The sequence below is a fragment of the Aethina tumida genome, chromosome 4, assembly GCF_024364675.1.
Source record: "Aethina tumida isolate Nest 87 chromosome 4, icAetTumi1.1, whole genome shotgun sequence".
In the NCBI taxonomy this organism is placed as follows: domain Eukaryota; kingdom Metazoa; phylum Arthropoda; class Insecta; order Coleoptera; family Nitidulidae; genus Aethina; species Aethina tumida.
Window position 1 is genome coordinate 5379433 of NC_065438.1, and position 24226 is coordinate 5403658.

The window sequence follows — 24226 nt, forward strand, 5'->3', positions numbered from 1 at the left end:
TTGTTCCACAATCATCATTAACATTCAGTAACTTTTGGAGAAGCTCCAAGAATAATAAAGTTTAACAATACAAGTAGAAGAAAAGAATTAATAAAGAAAGTGGTACCAAATCTTGCTACTAATGTCTTTTGAACTTCTTCAGCCCTATACAAGTTTTAGCATCGATAAAAATCGTTCTATTTGGAATGTTGAAAGTTTTCTTACATCAATTATTTATATTTTACTGTCAAGGAAGGTGTATTTTTTGTTCCACAATCATCATCAACATTCAGTATCTTTTGGAGAAGCTCTAAGAATAATAAAGGTTAACAATAGAAGTAGAAGAAAAGGATTAATAAAGGAAATGGTACCAAATCTTGCTACTAATGTCTTTTGAACTTCTTCAGCCCTATACAAGTTTTAGCATCGATAAAAATCTTTCTATTTGGAATGTTGAAAGTTTCCTTACATCAATTATTTATTTTTTACTGTCAACAAAGGTGTATTTTTTGTTCCACAATTATCATTAACATTCAGTAACTTTTGGAGAAGCTCTAAGAATAATAAAGGTTAACAATAGAAGTAGAAGAAAAGAATTAATAAAGGAAGTGGTACCAAATCTTGCTACTAATGTCTATTGAACTTCTTCAGCCCTGTACAAGTTTTAGCATCGATAAAAATCTTTCTATTTGGAATGTTGAAAGTTTTCTTACATCAATTATTTATTTTTTACTGTCAAGGAAGGTGTATTTTTTGTTCCACAATCATCATTGACACTCAGTAACTTTTGGAGAAGCTCCAAGAATAATAAAAGTTAACAATAGAAGTAAAAGAAAATGTTTAATAAAGGAAGTTGTGCCAGATTTAGCTTATAATGTCTTTCGGATGTCTTACATTGTATAAATTTTAGCGTCGATAAAATCTTCGAATAAATTTTGATTGTATAACAACTGCATCAGCCTTGCGAGGGCCATAAACCCAATTAGTCGTTGGCGAAGCCGGGTCGATGGAGAGAAAGCCGCCGTCACCCTGCAGCCCACTGCGAGTTATTAATAAAACCGTAATATCGTTAATTCGAGGTATAAGTCACATTAAGCGCCGATCGCCGGCAATAAATTCTAATCAACTCCGGGTCGGTGCGGAGCGAGTAACAAGCGACGAGCGCCCGGGGCCGAACGTCAATTAGTGGCGCGCCGATTGGCCGGCGAAATCCGAAACAAAAGACGCGGCGGCGGCTCCGGCCGTCCCCGCCATCTTGGATGCGATCCGGGTGCGTGGGTGTACGGTCGGCAATTAAAGGAGCGTACGCGATTAGCGGACGCATTGTTCGATTGGACTTGTTTATGGTGTGGCTGGCGGACATCGACGGAGTGATTGTCCTGGTAAAGGAACTTGAGAAGGATGCACGTTGGTTGGTTGCTTTGGGGCCATTCCGCACGATTAGATGGTGTTCTAACATCTCACTTCTGATGATTTATTGGCACGCTGATCGAAATGTACACCAAGTGATTTGGTACTTGTAAAAACATTCTTCTAATTATTTTAATTCTAGTAATAATAATTCAATTAAAACAATTTTCAATTTTTTTCTTGGTTGCTTAACTCTTTTGTGTATACTTAAGATATTGTAAAGTGCCTAAACTTCTCTGTATACACTGTCTAATATTTTTTTTTAAAATTAAGGCAATTGATAATGTTTCTAATGTTCCCAAACACTTATGTATACAATTAAAGATATTGTGACATTTTCTAAACAATTTTCAAAGCTCCTGAACTCATATTAAGCCATTAAGACAGTTCTAAAGCTTCTTAAATTATTTTGAATACAATTTAAACAGTATTAAAATCTTTAAGCACTTTTGTATATAATTAAGACAGTTGTGATGCTTTCCAAGTACTATCTAAGCTTTTTTCTATACAAGTAAGACAATTGACAAAGTTTCTAATGTTCCCAAACACTTATGTATACAATTAAAGGAATTGTGACATTTTCTAAGAAATTTTCAAAGCTCCTCTACTCATATTAAACAATTAAGACAGTTCTAAAGATTCTTAAATAATTTTAAATGCAATTTAAACGGTATTAAAAAATTTAAGCACTTTTGTATATAATTAAGATAATTGTGAAGCTTTCCAAGTACTGTCTAAGCTTTTTTCTATACACGTAAGATAATTGACAAAGTTTCTAATGTTTCCAAATACTTATGTATACAATTAAAGGAATTGTGACATTTTCTAAGCAATTTTCAAAGCTCCTCTACTCATGTTAAGCAATTAAGACAGTTCTAAAGCTTCTTAAATAATTTTGAATACAATTTAAACAGTACTAAAATCTCTAAGCACTTTTGTATATAATTAAGACAGTTGTGATGCTTTCCAAGTGCTATCTAAGCTTTTTTCTATACAAGTAAGACAATTGACAAAGTTTCTAATGTTCCCAAACACTTATGTATACAATTAAAGGAATTGTGACATTTTCTAAGAAATTTTCAAAGCTCCTCTACTCATATTAAACAATTAAGACAGTACTAAAGATTCTTAAATAATTTTAAATGCAATTTAAACGGTATTAAAAACTTTAAGTACTTTTGTATATAATTAAGATAATTGTGAAGCTTTACAAGTACTGTCTAAGCTTTTTTCTATACACGTAAGATAATTGACAAAGTTTCTAATGTTTCCAAATACTTATGTATACAATTAAAGGAATTGTGACATTTTCTAAACAATTTTCAAAGCTCATCTACTCATATTAAGCAATTAAGACAGTTCTAAAGCTTTTTAAATAATTTTGAATACATTTTAAAGAGTACTAAAATCTCTAAGCACTTTTGTATATAATTAAGATGGTTGTAAAGCTTTCCAAATACTATCTAAGCTTTTTTCTATACAAGTAAGACATTTGATAAAGTTTCTAATGTTCCCAAACACTTATGTTTACAATTAAAGGAATTGTGACATTTTCTAAACAATTTTCAAAGCTCTTCTACTCATATTAAACAATTAAGACAGTTCTAAAGCTTCTTAAATAATTTTGAATACAATTTAAGCAGTACTAAAATCTCTAAGCACTTTTGTATATAATTAATATAGTTGTGAAGCTTTCCAAGTATTATCTAAACTTTTTTCTATGCAAGTAAGACAATTTATAAAGTTTCTAATGTTCCCAAACACTTATATATACAATTAAAGGAATTGTGACATTTTCTAAGTAATTTTCAAAACTCCTCTACTCATATTAAGCAATTAAGACAGATCTAAAGCTTCTTAAATAATTTTAAATACAATCTAAACAGTACTAAAATCTCTAAGCACTTTTGTATATAATTAAGATAGTTGTGAAGCTTTCCAAGTACACTTTAAGCTTTTTTCTATGCAAGTAAGACAATTGATAAAGTGTCTAATGTTCCCAAACACTTATGTATACAATTAAAGGAATTGTGACATTTTCTAAGCAATTTTCAAAGCTTCTCTACTCATATTAAGCAATTAAGACAGATCTAAAGCTTCTTAAATAATTGTAAATACAATCTAAACAGTACTAAAATCTCTAAGTACTTTTGTATATAATTAAGATAGTTGTGAACCTTTCCAAGTACTGTCTAAGCTTTTTTCTCTACAAGTAAGTCAATTGATAAAGTTTCTAATGTTCCCAAACACTTATGTATACAATTAATGGGATTGGGAAATTTTCTAAGCAATTTTCAAAGCTCTTCTACTCATATTAAACAATTAAGACAGTTCTAAAGCTTTTTTGAATACATTTTAAACAGTGTCATTTTTATAAAAATAAAATACTTGTGAAGCTTACTTCTACTTCATAATTGGCTAAATTTTATATATAAATTTTGTATAATTAGGATATACAAATTGAAATTCATCTAATTGTCGATTTACAGTTGTTGAAAGAAGTGTGAACATTGAACCGACATTACGAGAACCAGAAACGGTAATGTGCAGACAATCAGGAACAAAGCCCGTGGGAAAATGTCATCCGGCGTCAATAAAGGACGTTAATTTCTCCATTAAAAAACAATTAGTGCTCGAACGTAGCGGCGAAAAAAAACTATTGATTTAGTCCATTGGATTGGCGCGTTGAAAAATTGATTGTCGTAGCGGTGCAATTCGATTTGGTTCGAATGTAACGAGCCGTCGTCGACGGACGGTTTTAAATAAACAATAAAAAATAATCGAGGGCTTTTCGTCCAGTGATAATGAACTTGTGAAGATGCGATGCGTAACTGCGATGAAAAACGCTTCAATTAGGTAAATGTTTTGTCGTTGCTCCACGCTTTGGTGCATCCGCATTGGATTTCGATTAAAGCTTTAATTGTTTTCGATGGACGGTTTGACTCGATTTGAATTAGTAAAAACGCACTTCCTTTTCCATTTGTTTGAAGAAATTGAATTAGTTTCTTCGTTCCAATAAAAATCAATTTTTTGGATTAAATTAATGTCGGTAAATTTCTAATTAAATTACCCAGATATTAACGAAGATGTTCTAATTAACATATAGGTATTAATGACCATCTTACAACATAAATAAATTGATACAAAACTCTAAGGACGTAATTAAATGAATTTTACATTTAATGCACCAATAAAACAAACATATGTCCATAACAACTTAATACCCACTTTAATATTTGTTTAAAACTTTATTTTTTCCAGTACACATCTCCAGTATCTTTAATGTAAAAATTCTGGTACAAGTTCCAGCAAATTCCAGTTCTACAAACGTGATTCACAGGGCAGGTTCCAGCGTCGCATTCCGTGGTACTTTCCTGTACCACCGACGCATAAATGCTCCTGACTCGTTCCACAAACTTGGCAAAGTACAGCTCACTTTGGAAATCAGCTTCGTTGCCCCTGAAATCCTTGCACTTCAAGTCTCTGTAGCATATAGTCAAGTCCTTCCCCAAGTGATAGTTGGGTTTAATGTATGGGTAGCTAAAGTGGTGATAATATGACGTGTTAACTTTATAGCCAATGAATTCTAAGTAGCAGGAGCACAACCAAATGTTTGGGTGGAGGCTCACACTTTTGATGTAGGTTCTCCTGAACAATTGCTCATTGATGTAACTAATATTGTTGAAAGAAATCAGGAACTTGTGCACGATTGGGACGTCCTTAAATATGTTAGGACTTATGTTGGACAGGTGGTTAAAGGACAGATCTATGGTGTTCAACTGTCTGTTGTTGTTAAAGGTATTATTACCAATGTATCCTATCTGGTTGAACTGGAGATAAATGTGAGTTATGTTGGGGAAGATCGAAAACGTGTTTCTCTGCAGGGTCTTTATGTTGTTGTTGTTCAAGTACAACCTTTTCAAAGGGCTTCGGATGTTGCTGGTGGTGAACCAAGAAAATTCAAAAGTGGTCAACATGTTGCCATACAAATAAAGGCTGTGCAACTTATCCAGACGTGACAGTGCGTCAGTTTCAACGTCCACAATTCGGTTCAGTGCCAGGTCCAACACCTCCAGGTTCCACAAGTTGTTGAACGACCCATAATTAATGTACGGCATGTCGTTGCCATCCAAGTACAACCTTTTAAGTCTTCGTAACTCAGTAAACGTTTCCGGCTCGATGTTCGACAGTTTACCACCTCGTCCAATAACACCAACAATGTCGTAGCCATCTTTGAAGAACGTAGAATTAAGCTGGATCAATTTTGGTTCCACCACGTAATACTGGGGATGTCCATCAGTTTCCACACACTTTCTTTTACACTTATATATATGAATGGCTGATGAGTAAACGATGCACAAAATTGTAAATAGAAACAACACGTTCATTGTGTCAGAGTTAAGACTGTTAATTAAAGCAAACGATAGTATTTATCTCGTAGTAAACATGTGTTTACTTAATAATATATATTATTTAAACCATAGGCGTTCTATTACATCAATATTGTTGCCCCCATATTTGTTTACTGTTTTACGTTAGTACTATTGAGTCCAAGACGTGTAATTAACTGAAGTGCTATAAGTGATTAATAGTAAGTCGTAAATTATAATTGTCTTCTTAACCTACAAACAATTTGATTAATTTGAAGCTCATTTACATTCCACAAATATAATAGTTAAGCAATCCGTAATTTCAATTTTATACAAACAAATTCTTTAGTTACCCTGAATCCAATTAAGAGTCCTTAAAGCAATTTATAAAGAAATTAGACAGTTTCTTAAATTATTCTGAATAAAATTAAGACAATTGTGAAATTTCCAATATAATTTAATCAACAGTATCAACTTTTAATTAATTTAATTAAATATGTACAATTTAGACAGTTTAAAACCTCTTAAATTTGTCTGTATACAATACAGACAGTCCTAAAACTTCTATACATTTTATAATCAAATTTGTATATATTTTAAACAGCTTTAGTCTTTTTAAATTGTTCTGTAAGGAGTTAAGACAGTTTTAACTTGTTAACTATTCTGTTACAACTAACATAGTTCTGAAACTTCTGTATTTATTTTATATTCAATTTAGACTATAAAACTTTTTAATTTTGTTTGTGTGCCATTCAGACAAATCTAAAATTTTTATACATTTTGGAAACAAGTTTGTATATATTTGAAAGAGTTTTTATCCTCTTAAATTATTCTGTACACAATTTAAACAGATGTGGAACTAAATTAATTTTATGTAAAATTTAGACAGTTTAAAACTTCTTAAATTTGTACACAATTCAGACAGTTCTAAAACTTACATTTCAGAATCAAATTTGTATATATTTAAGTTTATAAGTGCAGTTTTAAGCTTCTTAAATTGTTCTGTAAGGAGTTAAAACAATTTTTACTTATTAAACTATTCTGTATACAATTAACAAAATTCTGAATCTTCTGAATTTAATTTATATACAATTTAGACAGTTTAAAACTTCTTAAATTTGTCTGTATCAATTTAAACAGTTCTAAAATTTGTATACATTTTGGAAACAAGTTTTTATATATTTGAAACAGTTTTAAGCTTCTTAAATTATTCTGTAGAGAATTAAGACAGTTGTGAATCAATTTTATGTATAATTTAGACAATTTAAAACTTCTTAAATTTGTCAATATACAATTAATACAGATCTAAAACTTCTATATGTTTTGGGAACAAGTTTGTATACATTTTAAACAGTTTTTAAGTTCTGTAGACAATTGGAAATTTAAATTTTGATTTAATACAATTGATTTTATAATAATAATATAATTTATAAATATAATTTGGGAACGCAATTAACCGAAATATTAAATAACTGATTAATAAACTGTAATAATTTTCTTGCTTAAATAAATATTGTTACGGCAATGGTTATATTTACTGCTCTGATAAACTTTAAACCCAACAAAAACGACATATGAGATCATTAATAAATACATAATCAATTTGTTAATGAAATTAATAACTGATAAGGCGCTTACAACAAAAGTAGGAAGTAAAGTTTTATAACTTTGAGGCATGTTTTACTACCCCACTAACAAGCCGCATTGTCTTCAACTCTTGGTACTGCGTTTGTTTGGTTTCACCCGAAGGTGGATAACATTAATTGGCCGTATAAAGTTATTATGAGACGATTAACATTAATTAGGTCTTTGTTAAAAATCGTTGGATGTAATCATCGGGTTTTATGATTGAATGGTTTTATAGAGCGTCGAGATCATCAGTGTGATGTTAATTTTACGGCCGTTTTATTATCTTTAATTAATACTCTTTAATTATTTTATTGCTCGTAAGTTTTTGTTTAAAAATACAAACGTACCGTAGCAAAACGTTTATTGGCTTTATACTTTACCGCAACTGTATTAATACACGACGACCTAATTTGATTCTAATATGGCAAGGAATTCCAAATCAAATCTTAATAATAATATTAATAATAATAATAAACCATATAATTATAAGATTATTATTATAAGTGCATGAATAATTTAATTAAGAATTTACATTTTAATAGATGAAGAAAGGATTTTTGTTGTCACGAATATTTTTACAACTTTGTAAACTATTTTATTAATGGTAATTAATAGTGGTATTACTAAAATGCATTTACTACAGTGTTAATACACAATTAAATGCTTTTTATTTAAATTAAACGATAAAACTAACTGAAAGTTAAAATTAGTTTTTAGTGTTATCTATATATTTTTAATTTGTTTTGCGCATACTACTCACAAATAATTTTGCACAAAACTATTTTAATTATGAATAATTAAGTTAATTATTAATGCAAGCATTATCGTTATTGCTGATTTATGTCATAATAAGTCTAAAGTATTTTAAAATAGGAATAATTTTAGTAAATTACAATGGAATTTATTGATAGTACTACAGTTTTTTTTATTTGCAAATTTCCGCACTTTAAATATAAAATTAATTTTAATTTTTTAAAAACATTTTATCTACTGTGTTTGTTTACATGTTTTAGTTTTTCACTTATGTATATGTTCACATGTTTTTTGTATGTATAGTACTTTTAATAGTTAGAATTTATTCTTAGGATTTGTATTATTAAATAAATTCACTTTCAGTGAGAAGAAAGAAACATTGCTCTCCAAAGATGATGAAAATAATAATTAACATAAATCATACAAAAACATTTATACATTTTGGAAACGAGTTTGTACATATTTTAAACAGTTTTAACCATCTTAAATTGTTCTGTAGAGAATTAAGACAGATATGAAACTTCTGAATCAATTTTATGTACAATTTAGACAGTTTAAAACTTCTTAAATTTGTCTATATGCAACATAAAAATGTATTAATTGTCCTCCAGGCAATGGGTAAAGTAATGAAGTAATGAATTCATGTTCAATAGAACAAGATCTGATTGTAAAACATACATTCAGACTCTTCCTAATAAAAGTTTGGATCCTAGATACACTATAAAAACTTTGAAGCACTGTGGAGAAAAAATTTTGGTTTGGGGTTCCTTTTCTTTGCATGGTATAGGACCATTACAAAAAATTATTGGTAAAATGGACTGTTTTATATATAAAGGATTCAAGAGAGATGTAATGAAGCCATTTACCAATGATAATTTACCAATTACATACATTTTTATGCATGATAATGATACGAAACATGCATCCAAACTTGTTAAAAGTTGATTAAAAGATAAAAATGTTGAGATTCTCAATTGGCCAGCGTAAAGTCCAGATCTAAATACAATTGACAACATGTAGCCTAAATTAAAATACCAAAAAGCATCAAATTTAGATGAATTGTGGTTATTAATAGAACCTTTGTCTCACCATTTACAAGTGGTTATAAAAAACAAATAGTAGCAATTTTGTTCAAAATTATGTATAAATTTTTGTTTAAGATTTATTTTAACTATAAATCATTTTTATTTATGTACAAAATGAATAATGAGAGAAAGAATACAGTGTAATTATTTTAAATAAAATATAAAGTATTTTGATTGCATTTAATTAGAAGATGCGTTTCTTATGTAATGGAATAAAAATTTGTTATAATTTTGTCCAACTTTGGCATGTAATTTTAAATTTGTTGATAATAAAAGTAAAACTTACCCGAATTGCAGAAGGATATATTAAAATTCTGTATTAAAGTCACACAAATCAGTCAGACGAAAGATAACATAAAACACTCACGCATTTACACAACAAATACAACAGAAAAATCTAAGAAACTCTGCTGAAAATCGCGGGACGCGTCCCTGTCCAACTCTGCTGGGCGTCATAAAATTATATAGTTCATGCGTTTTCACCAACAAAATGAAGAGTGTGTAAATTCCTGTTGAACACACCTGCTGGTCTATTTAATTTACTTATATTCCTTTTGAAACAACTGTTTATTGTTTGTTTAATTCATTATTTAATTAATAAAACTGATAAAAAGTATAAAAATTTAATATTAATCAACTATACACATTTTAAGTTATGCAATTTGCACACATGTGAATTCTGAGAATCACACGTCAAATTTTTAACTAGATGCACGCACGCTTATTTATCCAATGCAATTTTGCTTCATGACATTTTTATATGTCGCAACATTCGTAGTCCAAATGAGCATACCACAAACATGTGTTTTAAAATAAATAATTTTATTGTTGGTTTTAATTACTTTGTGTGTGTGACAGGTGTAACAATATTCAGGGGCCCATTTCTTCACAAAGGTGCGGGGAGGTAAAACGCTAATTATATCCGTTAATTTATATTCAATTCAACTATTTTTCTTGTAGGAACAAATCTGAAAATGAAGGTAAAAGTTAGGATCTCTCATGATTTCCGTATTTTGTGATGTTATCAAATGTTAATGGGCAGAAATACAGTGGTGGCCAGGGAAATAAATGCGAAATTTGTTTGTGGTGACCACAGAAATTTGTTAAACAATATATACATAACTTAAAAAAAATGCAAATAAAAACTGTAGTACTATCAATATTTTACATATTTAACACAACACCAGTAATTACAAATAAAATACATTTTTTTATAAAATTATTTCAGCTTGATTAACGTTTAATATTCCATTAACGTCTAGTTAAAGTACTGAGCCAATTCCAGAATAATTAAGCATTAATTTATTTCAGTTACATTATTTTAATATTCAATATAAATTATTAATTGTACAAGGTGCCCACGTATTAAATTTGCAGCAACCACTAACAGTCAACATAATTGATTAGTCAGCATATTTAATCCCTAATTGCGCACAATTAAACTACGAAACTGAAACAAACTCATTTTATAACAAAACAGCCTAATTGGAATTGTAAATCCACGAAACTATTAGCATTTAACGAGTAATCATATGATTGATTCAATTTCCCGTATTGTCGTTGCCACAATTAATAAAACGTACTAACTAATCAAGGTGACAGTTGGTACCGAAGACACTTATTAATTTCTAGTTTATTGCCAGCTCAGGTGGTACCCGTATAAAGAAATATTTACGTTTATTAATTTCATCGTCGGCATTTAGACAAAGGTGCCACACTATGTCGCCACATTGTTATAATGTTGAGTTCATCACTAAAATGTTTCTCAGTAATTAGTTTGTGGGGGGGTTTTTTATCAATGTTCGAGCACTTCCTGTTTATACCCCCATTTTAATCGCTCATTAGTGGGTTTATATTTTGAATTTGATGGATTGGCTTTTAACATAACAATTTGGTGGAATAAAATGACTTACTAAAGTTTTGGTTCCACCACACGATACTGTATTTGTTTATCACTTTGGATACTTCTCCTTTTACAGGTGTACTCGATATTATAAATAAGACACAGTCCGAGTTAAAAACATTTATATTACTGCCCAACATATTACTTAACTTTCCAAATTGTACTGTATAGAATTAAGGAAGTAATGAAGCTTCTTAAACAATTTTGTACACAATTTAAAATGTTTCTAACATCTTAAATTATTCTATACTCAATTAAAACAAATGTAAACCCTTTTAAGTATCTTTACATACAATTATGATATTTGTGGAACTTCTTGAGCAACTATATGTAAACCCTAAATAAATTTATATACAATTTTTAAGTAAGGTATGAAATCATCAAAACAAAACTATTTGAAACTATGACATTCTGATATAATAAAATCGTATAGAATCAAAGAGCACTATTTATTGTCTTATTTCCACAAAACCTGAAATTAATTGGAACTGTTATTGAGCCGTATCAAGTTAAAGTAAACCGTAACAATATAATTCTAATCCGTTCATGTCGCTTGAAATTAGATTTATACAGGGGAATCAACACAAAATAAATAAATAAGAAAAAAAACCTTTGTGTAATTACTACGCGAACAGTAATCCGTGTTCTAATGCAATTTACCAATTGTGCCTTATTTATGTTTGAAAGGCTCAGTGGATAATAGAACAGAGGCAGTTAGTTAGGTTTATTATGCTTATTGAACAATTCAGGTAACAAAACAACCGAATAGCTGTTTCTCGTGACCGGCATGCGTGCACGTTCTAATTGTGAACATTAATTTCATCAAAAACTTCGGCTCAAACTCTTGTTACAATCGGTACCTATGAATTCAATTATGTTAACGCAATAAACGGGACCGATCATTGCAATTTGAATCTAAAATTAGAAGGTTTATAGGGCTGCGGATTTAATTGGAAGCTAATTTTGTGCACATGCACACCTAATGTCTTTGTTTAATTTTTTTTAAATCAGCACCAATAACTTTCGATTCTGGCCGGCTATAAATAATAAATTTATACACTCCATAATTGCCCATTAAAATCTAAAATAAAGGGCCTCGTTTAATGGTGCATTTTCTTGTCTAAACAATAGACCAACAACATAAAAACTGAAATAGTGCATTCGGTCGTAAACTCAATTAATGGAGTTTTATAACTGGCATTTTATATTAGCACGTTATTGCCTGTTCCCCTTGCCTCGTTTTAATAAATGATAACGGAGCAGTGCAACGTTCAATCTAGGGATAAAAAACGTTAATTTGTAATTATGCGGGGTGGACGTAAATCTTATTAGTCGTAAAAATGTAATATAATTTTCAGTCCACACGAAACCGTTCGGAAATTATGATTCGTGTTTGCAAAAGAATTTTTATTAATTTATTACACGGCTATCTATCTGTTTAATCAATAACTGTACAGCTTATTGAGAAATTGACCTTTTATTTTATACTATGCATTATTTAAAATGTATACATTACACAATATTTCATAAAAGGGTTTAATTCAAATTTTGTCCAGTCATTTTGTTTCTAAATTTTAATCGTTTATTTCTTAATATAACAACTATGTTTTACCAACACAATATTAAGTTTGAACATCCCTTTCTTGGTGTTGTTTTAATTATTCTCCAGAATTTTGGCGAAGGGTAATTTGAAGTGATGTATCCATGTTCAACAGAACAAGATCAGAAAGTAAAAAATACATTTATCGTCCTCCTAATACAAGTTTGGATCCCAGATACACTACTGAAACACTGTGGAGGAAAAGTTTTGGATTGGGATTCCTTTCCTTGACATGGTATAGGACCATTACAAAAAATTATTGGTAAAATGGACCATTTTGTACATAGAGACATCATGGGAGATGTAAAGGAACCATTTGCCAACGACAATTTACCAATTACATAGATTTTTATGCGTAATAATGATACGAAGCTGCATCCAAACTTGTTAAAAGTTGATTAAAAAATAAAAATGTTGAGATCTAAATACAGTTGACAACATGTAGTCTGAATTAAAACACCAAAAAGCATCAAATTTAGATGAATTGTGGTTATTAATAGAACCTTTGTCTCACCATTTACAAGTGGTTATAAAAAACAAAGAGTACTCAACAAAATAGTACCAATTTTGTTCAAAATTATGTATAAATTTTTGTTTAAGATTTATTTTAACTATAAATCATTTTTATTTATGTACAAAATGAATAATGAGAGAAAGAATACAGTGTAATTATTTTAAATAAAATATAAAGTATTTTGATTGCATTTAATTAGAAGATGCGTTTCTTATGTAATGGAATAAAAATTTGTTATAATTTTGTCCAACTTTGGCATGTAATTTTAAATTTGTTGATAATAAAAGTAAAACTTACCCGAATTGCAGAAGGATATATTAAAATTCTGTGTTAAAGTCACACAAATCAGTCAGTCGAAAGATAACATAAAACACCCACGCATTTACACAACAAATACAACAGAAAAATCTAAGAAACTCAGCAGAAAATCGCGGGACGCGTCCCTGTCCAACTGCTGGGCGTCATAAAATTATATAGTTCATGCGTTTTCACCAACAAAATGAAGAGTGTGTAAATTCCTGTTGAACACACCTGCTGATCTATTTAATTTACATATATTCCTTTTTAAACAACTGTTTGCTGTTTGTTTAATTCATTTTTTTATAAATAAAAATGTTAAAAGTAAAAATTTAATATTAATCAATTATACTTATTTTAAGTTATGCAATTTGCACACATGTAATTTCTTAGAATCACACGTCCAATTTTTGACTAAACGCACGCACGCTTATTTATCCAATGGAATTTTAATCTATGACATTTTTATATATCGCAACATTCGTTGTCAAAATGAATATACAACAAGCGTTTGTTTTAAAATAAATAATTTTACTGTTGGTTTCAATTACTTTGTGTGTATGACAGGTGTAAAAATATTCAGGAACCCATTTCTACATGTATGTGTGGTGAGTTAAAACGCTACTTAAATCCATTAATCTATATTCAATTCAATTAATTTCCCTATAGAAATTTTATAGTAAATCTGAAATTGAAGGTAAAAGTTAAGATCTCTCAAGATTTCTGTATTTTATGATGTTTTTGACTGCTTTCCAATTAGGCAAATATTAATGAATGCAGGATATACAGCGGTGGCCTGAGAAATAAATACGAAATTTGTTTGGCCACCAAAATAGCACATATTTAGAACATATTTATTTGTTAAAAATAAATTGTTAATATAAAAATAAATTGTTAATATCAGTTGATAAAAGATACATTCATCGACTTTCTAATAAAAGTTTCCAAGATACACTTGGAAAAACTTTGAAACACGGTGGAGGAAAGTTGTGGCTTGTTGTTCATTTCTTTGGCATGGTATAGGACCATTACAAAAAATTATTAGTAAAAGAACAGTTTCGTATATAGAGGCATCATTTATTCATTACAAGGACTTTCATGCATCCAAAGTGGTTCAGAATTGGTTAAAAGATAAATATATTGAGATTTTTGAATATCCAGCGTACAGTCCAGGTCTAAATACAATCGAAAACTTGTGGAACGACACATAGTCTCCAATAAAACACCAAAAGGCAAATCTAGATGTACTTGAAAATATATTAAGTGTAAAACAACATCCGGAATTCATATATTATATGAAGAATAAAAGTGAAAATGTATAATTTTATCATTTAATATTAATATATTATATTGTAAGAACACTAAAATAAGAAGCTGAGCAAAAAACAAATAATTTTTTAAATAAATAACTGTAAGGTGAGTAATTTAATTTAATCATCTCCACTATGAATAACCAAGTACCAACGTTAATCCATTACAGTTAGCCGCTAATTAAAATGACGCAGTGAAACCGCGCTCCTTTTATTTCACCGATTAATGACCAGATGAACGAACCGAGGAACGAAAGCGGAAGCAAAACCGATTGCTGCTTAATCTCCTAGGTAAAAAGTCCCGATCCGACCGTAAAACGGTTCAGGGGCGAATGGGAAAATGCACGAGCGCATCCCACTTGCCCGTATAATTGCATTATCTGTAAAACTCGCTCGACCAAACAATGCAATTAATTCGGCGCGGAAACATGTGCTGCGTTTAATGAAAACAGGTGCTTGTGGTCGACGGTTTTCACGTCCATCAACCAAAACTCAGCCCAATGTTTCTACGAATCTATCCATCAGTGGGACCGTTTTTGTTTCTTTTCATTGTTACAATAGCTAATTTTCTTGGATTTTTGTTAGATGTTCTCCGGAGGACAATTTTCCAACGTCCTGAGGTGCGACTTATTCAAATTTAATGCGTTTTTAATTCCACCCAGGCCAAATTAAAATTATGTTCAATTACAATTCATTAGCAGTTACAAAACGTATAATTCAAATTACATAAACAATAAAAAACAGAGGAGATCAAGTAGCGGATAAATCTTTAATCAAGACGAACAGGAAACGTGCACGGTCCGGCGATTCATGTGCACAGACCAACATAGTTGACCATTTTTAAATTATATTCTGTCATACTTCAGAGAAATCGGTGACAATTGATTTAGACGAGATGGGAAAAATTTAAATATAATTATTAACTTAACTATTAATTTAAAATAATAAACATTCTATATTCAATATAATAATAATAAAACATTAAAATCACTTATAAAATGAACTATTATTTAGTGTGAAGGAACATTTAAAGTTCAGGAAATATTTAAAGAAGAATACTTAAAATGTATAGTTCTCAATTCTGTGTAAATATTAAATTAAAAATTTATTCAAATCACAAATAAAATTAATTTAAAAATGTATTTTAGTGTGAAGCAACATTCAAAGTTTAGAAAATCTTCAAGAAAATAATATTTAGTGTGAAGAAACATTTAAAGTTCAGGAAATATTTAAAGAAGAATACTTAAAATGTATAGTTCTCAATTCTGTGTAAATATTAAATTAAAAAATTATTCAAAACACTAATAAAATTAATTTAAAAATATATTTTAATGTAAAGCAACATTCAAAGTTTAGAAAATCTTCAAGAAAATAATATTTAGTGTGAAGAAACATTTAAAGTTCAAGAAATATTTGAAGAAGAATACTTAAAATGTATAGTTCTCAATTCTGTGTAAATATTAAATTACAAAATATTCAAATCACTAATAAAATTAATTTAAAAATGTATTTTAGTGTGAAGCAACATTCAAAGTTTAGAAAATCTTCAAGAAAATAATATTTAGTGTGAAGAAACATTTAAAGTTCAGGAAATATTTAAAGAAGAATACTTAAAATGTATAGTTCTCAATTCTGTGTAAATATTAAATTAAAAAATTATTCAAAACACTAATAAAATTAATTTAAAAATATATTTTAATGTAAAGCAACATTCAAAGTTTAGAAAATCTTCAAGAAAATAATATTTAGTGTGAAGAAACATTTAAAGTTCAAGAAATATTTGAAGAAGAATACTTAAAATGTATAGTTCTCAATTCTGTGTAAATATTAAATTAAAAAAATATTCAAATCACTAATAAAATTAATTTAAAAATGTATTTTAGTGAGAAGCAACATTCAAAGTTTAGAAAATCTTCAAGAAAATAATATTTAGTGTGAAGAAACATTTAAAGTTCAGGAAATATTTAAAGAAGAATACTTAAAATGTATAGTTCTCAATTCTGTGTAAACATTAAATTAAAAAATTATTCAAAATACTAATAAAATTAATTTAAAAATGTATTTTAGTGTGAAGCAACATTCAAAGTTTAGAAAATCTTCAAGAAAATAATATTTAGTGTGAAGAAACATTTAAAGTTCAGGAAATATTTAAAGAAGAATACTTAAAATGTATAGTTCTCAATTCTGTGTAAACATTAAATTAAAAAATTATTCAAAATACTAATAAAATTAATTTAAAAATATATTTTAATGTGAAGCAACATTCAAAGTTTAGAAAATCTTCAAGAAAATAATATTTAGTGTGAAGAAACATTTAAAGTTCAAGAAATATTTGAAGAAGAATACTTAAAATGTATAGTTCTCAATTCTGTGTAAATATTAAATTAAAAAAATATTCAAATCACTAATAAAATTAATTTAAAAATGTATTTTAGTGTGAAGCAACATTCAAAGTTTAGAAAATCTTCAAGAAAATAATATTTAGTGTGAAAAAACATTTAAAGTTCAGGAAATATTTAAAGAAGAATACTTAAAATGTATAGTTCTCAATTCTGTGTAAACATTAAATTAAAAAATTATTCAAAATACTAATAAAATTAATTTAAAAATATATTTTAATGTAAAGCAACATTCAAAGTTTAGAAAATCTTCAAGAAAATAATATTTAGTGTGAAGAAACATTTAAAGTTCCGGAAATATTTAAAGAAGAATACTTAAAATGTATAGTTCACAATTATGTGTACACATTAAATTAAAAAATCATTCAAATCACTAATAAAATTAATTTAAAAATATATTTTAGAGTGAAACAACATTCAAAGTTTAGAAAATCTTCAAACAAGAATACTTAAAATGTACAGTTTATAAGTCTATGTAAATATATTAAATTAAGAAAACAGTAAATTAAACACAACTATAAATTTTGAGAAGTCTTATTTGAGGATTTTCTAGACTGATTTTTGAATGATTTTTTAAATATTTTTTGAATTCAAATAGCTTTTTAATTTTTATTCGATATTAAAAAGTAACGTATTTTACTACTAATTTACTTACATAAATTTCAAATTTAGAACATTTTTTAGTAACTTTTTAAAGAGTTTCCATATTAAATATTATTTATTTATTATTACTATAGTTACATTAGCCTATTTTATGATGATGTTTTCGATAGTCCCACATAAACTAAGTAACATGATCAACCGCATTAATACCTAATGAAAACCGGATACGCTCGTATAAATATAGTGAATTTGTTGCATGATGGTACAAGAAATTAATTAAAGTAATATTGTTGTATTTTATTATTTCCTTTGTGGACTTTTATGAATAACGATCTGCACCAACGGTGTTTCATAACATTTTTTCGATGGTAAATGTCAGACAACAACTTAAACATGCAATATTATCACAATTTAACTTCTTTATTATGTGATTAAATATATTTTTGTCAATTGAAAGGTGTTACTAAACGTCATCATCGTTCAATTTAACTAAATAAACGTTTCAATATATTATAAATTATTACAAATATTATATATTAAAGTGGTTTGTCGAATATTCACAGGTTGAAGTGTAAAGTGAAGCATTTCCTTCATTAATGCGTTCAGATGGTGATAATTTTTTTCCATTTATAATGCAGGATGAGCTGAATTTCTATTATTACACATAAAGTACACACCTTGACGATTTATGCATTTATTCATACGGTACGTAATTATGGTCTTTATGACATTAAAACGTTACTCATTCGTAATCCACACGGTTTGTCCTTTAATTATTATACTTACCGTTTGCCGCGGTTTAAGAATACCACCAGATATTTAAAATTGACCAGTGGCCTATTATCGTAATAACAGTGACGGTCCCCGCTTAATTGCGGAATACTTTCAACAGCTGAACTTAGCACAAAACATAAGAATTTTTTGATTATAAAATTTAATTGATACGTAATTTTTTCGCAAGAACTTAATTTACCGCAATTTCTTTAATGACACACGCCGGGCGGCCCGCCACTTAAAAGTTTCGTTAATAATTTTAATTTATTATAATGCCGAGTTAATGACGACCATTTCGGCCGTATACAGTTAGCGGAAACTAACACCAACCTGTTCCCGTGTTGGATCCGTTGTCCCTGTCCTCGCCGGCGTCGCCGACGTCCACCAGACTCCTGATGCTGAACACCGACTTGGCCACGCGCATCTTGCACCCGTTGTCCTGCGGGACGCCGTCCCTCTGCCTCGTCGATAGATCCATCTCCAAACAGTCACTATCCATGGCACTACCACCTGAAACTTGGACGGAACGACGTTGGAACGACGAAAAAAAAACACTGTTTATTTTTTTACTGTTTATTTTTCGCACAGACACTTTCGCAAATGCATTACATTTGGGGGGAACTGTGATAAGATAAGGATAATTAAGTGGATTATAATTTAAAATGTCTTCTACTTAAAAAAACAACGATAATAAACTCATTAGTAAAAATATTAATAACCTTGGTGTTGGTTTTTTCGGTCTGGGTCGTACTGCTTCTAATATTAGTTAGTGTAGGTCAATTCTTGACATGCATATATTCATATGGGCATTATTCATAATTATTCACCGGTTTCGTTTACCTAATCCAATTAGAGATGTACACGAATGTATATTAGAAGGAAAATTAACTAATTAGATGTATACAAATTAACTCTGATTTCATCCAGTTTTAAAAATAACTTTTTTTAACTGGTCATTATGAAGTTTTCAAGTTGATTTTAATAAAATATGTTAATTTGATCTGATTGTTAAACTTTATTATTTTGTTTGTATCTATCTATTGGATTGAAAACTAACTCTTTTTTCAACATAATTTTTTCTAAGCTATCTATTATAAAATGTTTTAGTTTCTTCAAAATTTCCTTCTTAACTTCAAAATTTGCTAATAGTTCTTTCTATTCTTTAAACACTTTAAATTACTTCGAAAGTTTTAATTAAGAATTTTTCTATTATTATCCAAAGTTTTTCTTCAAAGTTTCCTAATATTTGTAACTTTACCTTTCATTTAAAGATTTTAATTAAGAATTTATCTATTACAGTAGTAACTTCTTAATTTTTATCTTTCCAATTGTTTCTCCTTCAAAATTTCCTAATATTTCCTTCTAACAATTTATCTGTTTGTATATATTGGACAGATAAATTAACTTGATTTTTGTCTTCTCAACTGTTCTTGCTTCAAAGTTTCCTAATATTTCCTTCTATATTTTCAATATTTTAAACACTTTAAACAGCTTCAAAATTGTTTAATTAAGAATGTTTCTGTCGGAGTTTATTTGATTGATAAACTAACTTCTTCTTAGCTTCATTCTATCCAGCACTTTTTCTTCAGAGTTTCTGATAATTATTATGTCTGGGCTTCATCATTTAAAACACCTTAATCTGCTTCTAAACGTTTTAATTAGGGATTTGTCTGTTAGAGTCTATTAGACTGATAAACTAACTTCCTGTTAATTTTTGTCTTCTTAACTGTTCCTGCTTCAAAGTTTCCTAATATTTCTTTATATATTTTCAATATTTTAAACACTTTAAACAGCTTTATAATGGTTTAATTAAGAATATTTCTGTCGGAGTTTATATGACTGATAAACTAACTTCTTCATAACTTCATTCTTTCCATCACTTTTTCTTCAGAGTTTCTGATAATTATTATGACTGTGCTTCATCATTTTAAACACCTTAATCTGCTTCTAAACGTTTTAATTATGGATTTGTCTGTTAGAGTCTATTAGACTGATAAACTAACTTCCTGTTAATTTTTGTCTTCTTAACTGTTCCTAATTTCTATGTCTGCCTTTCATCATTTTAAATACTTTAATCTGTTTCTAAATGTTTTAAATAAGAATTTATCTATTAGAGTCTATTAGACTGTAAAACTAATTTCTTATTAATTTTTATCTCCTTTACTATTCCTGCTTCAAAGTTTCCTAATATTTCTTTCTATAGTTTCTAAATTTTAAACACTTTGAACTGCTTCAAAATGGTTTAATTAAGAATTTTTCGATTGAAGTTTATTTGATTGATAAACTAACTTCTTAACTTCACTCTTTCCAACATTTTTTCTTGAAAGTTTCTTATAATTACTATGTCTGTCTTTCATTATTTTAAACACTTTAATCTGCTTCTAAACGTTTTAATTAAAAATTTGTCTAATGTTTTATTCATTTTTGTCTTTTTAAGTTTTCCTGTTCAAAGTTTCCTAATATTTCTTTCCATATTTTCAAAATTTTCAACACTAAACTGCCTCAAAATGGTTTAATTAAGAATTTTTCTGTTGGAGTTATTTGACTGTTAAACTAACTTCTTAACTTCACTCTTTCCAGCAGTTCTTCTTCAAAGTTTCTTAGAATTGCTATGTTTGTCTGTCATCATTCTAAACATTTGATTCTTCTTCAAAATGTTTTAATTAAAAATTTGTTGTTTTGACTGTCTTAGACTGATGAACTAATTCTTGAAAATTTTTGTCTTAATAACTTTCTAATCCTAATTTCTTCTAAGATGTTTACTACATATTCAATAGATTTATTTTTCAGATTCCTCTTAAATAAATTTTAAACGTTTTAAACTTAACATAGTAATGAATATTAATTAAGAATTTTCCAATTTAATGAATATTTGCAACAAAATCGTGTCCTTTAGTAAATATCTAATAGCTCATCATTACATTATGTTTATTTTACAAGCCAAAATCAATTATTATGATCCAAATTGATGGCTTCCTGTCAAAGATAATTATAGTTTTCAAAATGTGCAAAAACATAATTAGCAACATGCAATTTACTAGAACATGTTATCCTAGTCGAAACCCGGAATGTGGTAAATTATTGTTGGTAACTGTTTGTTTTTGGATTGAACAACATCAAGGTGTTCATTACGCCTCTAAATGTTTCCTAGTAGCACGATTATCATTGAAATGGAGGATGCCACTTTCTAATATCGAACCCATGTGATTATTTATTAATTTTGAAACTTATGTGTTTACCCTTGCATTCTGCAGTGGTCACAATAAACTCAGCAAGAATTGATTCAATATCTTGGGAAAGGTCGTGCCATTTGCAATTGTATGATATACGTTATTGGTGTTTCCAGATTTGCATTGATGAGTATTCAATTACTGCCATGACTAAAAGATAATTATGTTTACAATTAAGTGAGGTATGATGAAATGACACTTCGTACAAGATAAATTGATCATTCGTGATTTTGCCCATTGAGAAATATTCTTAATTATGTTTATTGTGGTGTGTATCATTAGACAATGGTTGTTTAATGGTGAGCCAATTAGCGAAACGAAATGTCGTTCTTTAACAAACAATAAATTATAGACAGTTAAGTGACATATTATCGATAAAATTAATTGAAACATAGACTTTTAAAATAATTTAGTTTAGTTTTATTATTAGGTTTTTCCATTAGCACTTACTGTTATCAAAAATTCAATTTAACTTAAGTAAAATATTACAGTACTACTTAGCACAAGTTATTTTCACCCGTTTGATTTTGAGTGAATTTTTTAAATGCCGAAATTCCTCCGCGTTTTACCATAATCTCAAGGAAAATTTCGAAATAGTTTTTCCACACACTTTTTAATTGCGCATTGTTAAAAGGGCAAATTCGGTTCGAAATGCGGAAGCGTCCCAAGGCTGAGGCTCCGGCCCCGCTTATTCGATTAATGCGCCGCTTTTTTTTCGGCTGGACACCAACCAAGGTGTTAAATAAATAAATTTCGTTATCGTCATAAACGCCATAATCGTATTTATTTACTTGTTTTCCACATATGAAATGTATCGTCTGTGAATAATTAATGTCCTGGATTTGCATAAATAAAATGCATTTTAAATGCGTTTTCCAAAATTTCCGTCGCTATCTCGTCGGAGTGTTGTTGTGTGCTTTTTTCGACAGAGGCACGTCCTAATTATAAATAATTATTCCAGATAATTTTAATGGTATAATGAGGGATGGCGTTGTTACGCTTGAATTTTGCAATTTTAAATTATTAACTGAATTATTCGCTGCGTAAAATGATCGAAAGCGGTTTGAATCAGTTGTTATCTGTTGAAAATGTGAATAATTGCATGGTGTTATTCAAACAGGCATATTTGAATTGATAATTGTTTTTGTACGATGAATAATGTTAATAAAAATGACAGTTTTTTAGGTAGAAATTTTAGACAAGTTTATTTTTTGAATAAATTTTGATTTCCTTATCGATTTTGGTGTGAAAGTCAAAAAACAAAATTGTTTACCGCATTTAGAAATCTATTTACTCAAAATAATCTCTAAAAATGACTAAACAAATGTATAAAAACATGTAACATCATAAAAAATTATCAATTATTATAATATTTGGTACAAAATTAAAAACCCATGAAATATTTAACAATCAAACTAACAGAAATATTTAATAATAAAATTAAAATTAATTTTTCATTCAATTATAATTATATAATACATGACAAAATTCACTTGAAAAACTCTTTTATATAATTTTTTTATTATAATACATAATAATAATAAATAAAATTTAATTTAAAATTTCAATTTTTGTAATAGTTGAAATTTATTTTATATACAAAAATTGTGTTATTTTTTCATTTAATTTATTATTTTTTTCCTTTTATTTATTTCATAAATAAATTTTTTTATAAAAAAAATACATATGTTTTAAAATTTTTCTAATATCTATAAAAATAAATTATTATTTTATATACATATTATATATATATATATATATATATATATATATATATATATAAATATTATAATTTTACTTTTATTTTTATAATAATTGTTGTTTATGTCTGTAAAAAATAAATGATTATTTTAATTTATGGAACTCAATTTTATTATTTTTTAATTTTTCATTTTTGTAGAAATTAATTGTATATACAAATAAATTTTCTATTTTCAGATTTTTTTTAATGTTTAGAAAAATGAATTATTATTTTAATTTATAGAACTCAATTTTTCATTATTATTAAATTTTTAATATTTTTTTTTTTTTTAATAATAGAAATTTATTTTATAAAGAAAGATTATGTAATTTTTTCGTTTAATTTATAGTTTTTTTTCTTTTCTTCAATTTATTTTATAATTAAACTTTCTTTTTAATAATAATTATTGTTTAAGTTTATAAAAATAAATTATTATTTAATTTGTGGAACTCAATTTTATTATTTTTTAATTTTTTATCTTTTTAATATCCGAAATTAATTTTATACACAAATAAACTTCCTTTTTACATAAAAAATTCATATTTTCAGAATTTTTCTAAAATAAATTATTATTATTTATAGGACTCAATTTTTTATTATTTTTTATTTAATTTATTAATTGTTTGCTT

The 24226-nt window shown here is 27.9% G+C and overlaps 1 protein-coding gene and 2 long non-coding RNA genes across 5 annotated transcripts in view; 2 read left to right on the forward strand and 1 right to left on the reverse strand.

Annotated features, from left to right (window-relative positions):
• Positions 1–24226, reverse strand: part of LOC109603675 (homeobox protein aristaless-like) — a 158939-nt gene that overhangs the window by 125813 nt on the left and 8900 nt on the right. For 2 of the 3 annotated variants that reach the window (XM_049966454.1, XM_049966455.1), the window contains exon 2: positions 18957–19142. In XM_049966454.1, coding sequence (XP_049822411.1) covers positions 18957–19125 — 169 coding nt within the window. In that variant the 5' untranslated portion in view covers positions 19126–19142. The remainder of the gene's footprint in view (positions 1–18956; positions 19143–24226) is intronic. The other variant, XM_049966456.1, reaches the window with a different exon arrangement.
• Positions 9947–10448, forward strand: LOC126265354 (uncharacterized). Its single transcript, XR_007547856.1, has 2 exons — positions 9947–10130; positions 10187–10448. It is a non-coding gene; the product is annotated as an uncharacterized LOC126265354 (long non-coding RNA).
• Positions 13981–24226, forward strand: part of LOC109605733 (uncharacterized) — a 29822-nt gene continuing 19576 nt past the window's right edge. Inside the window, exon 1 of the long non-coding RNA XR_007547857.1 lies at positions 13981–14148. This is a non-coding gene — a long non-coding RNA (uncharacterized LOC109605733). The remainder of the gene's footprint in view (positions 14149–24226) is intronic.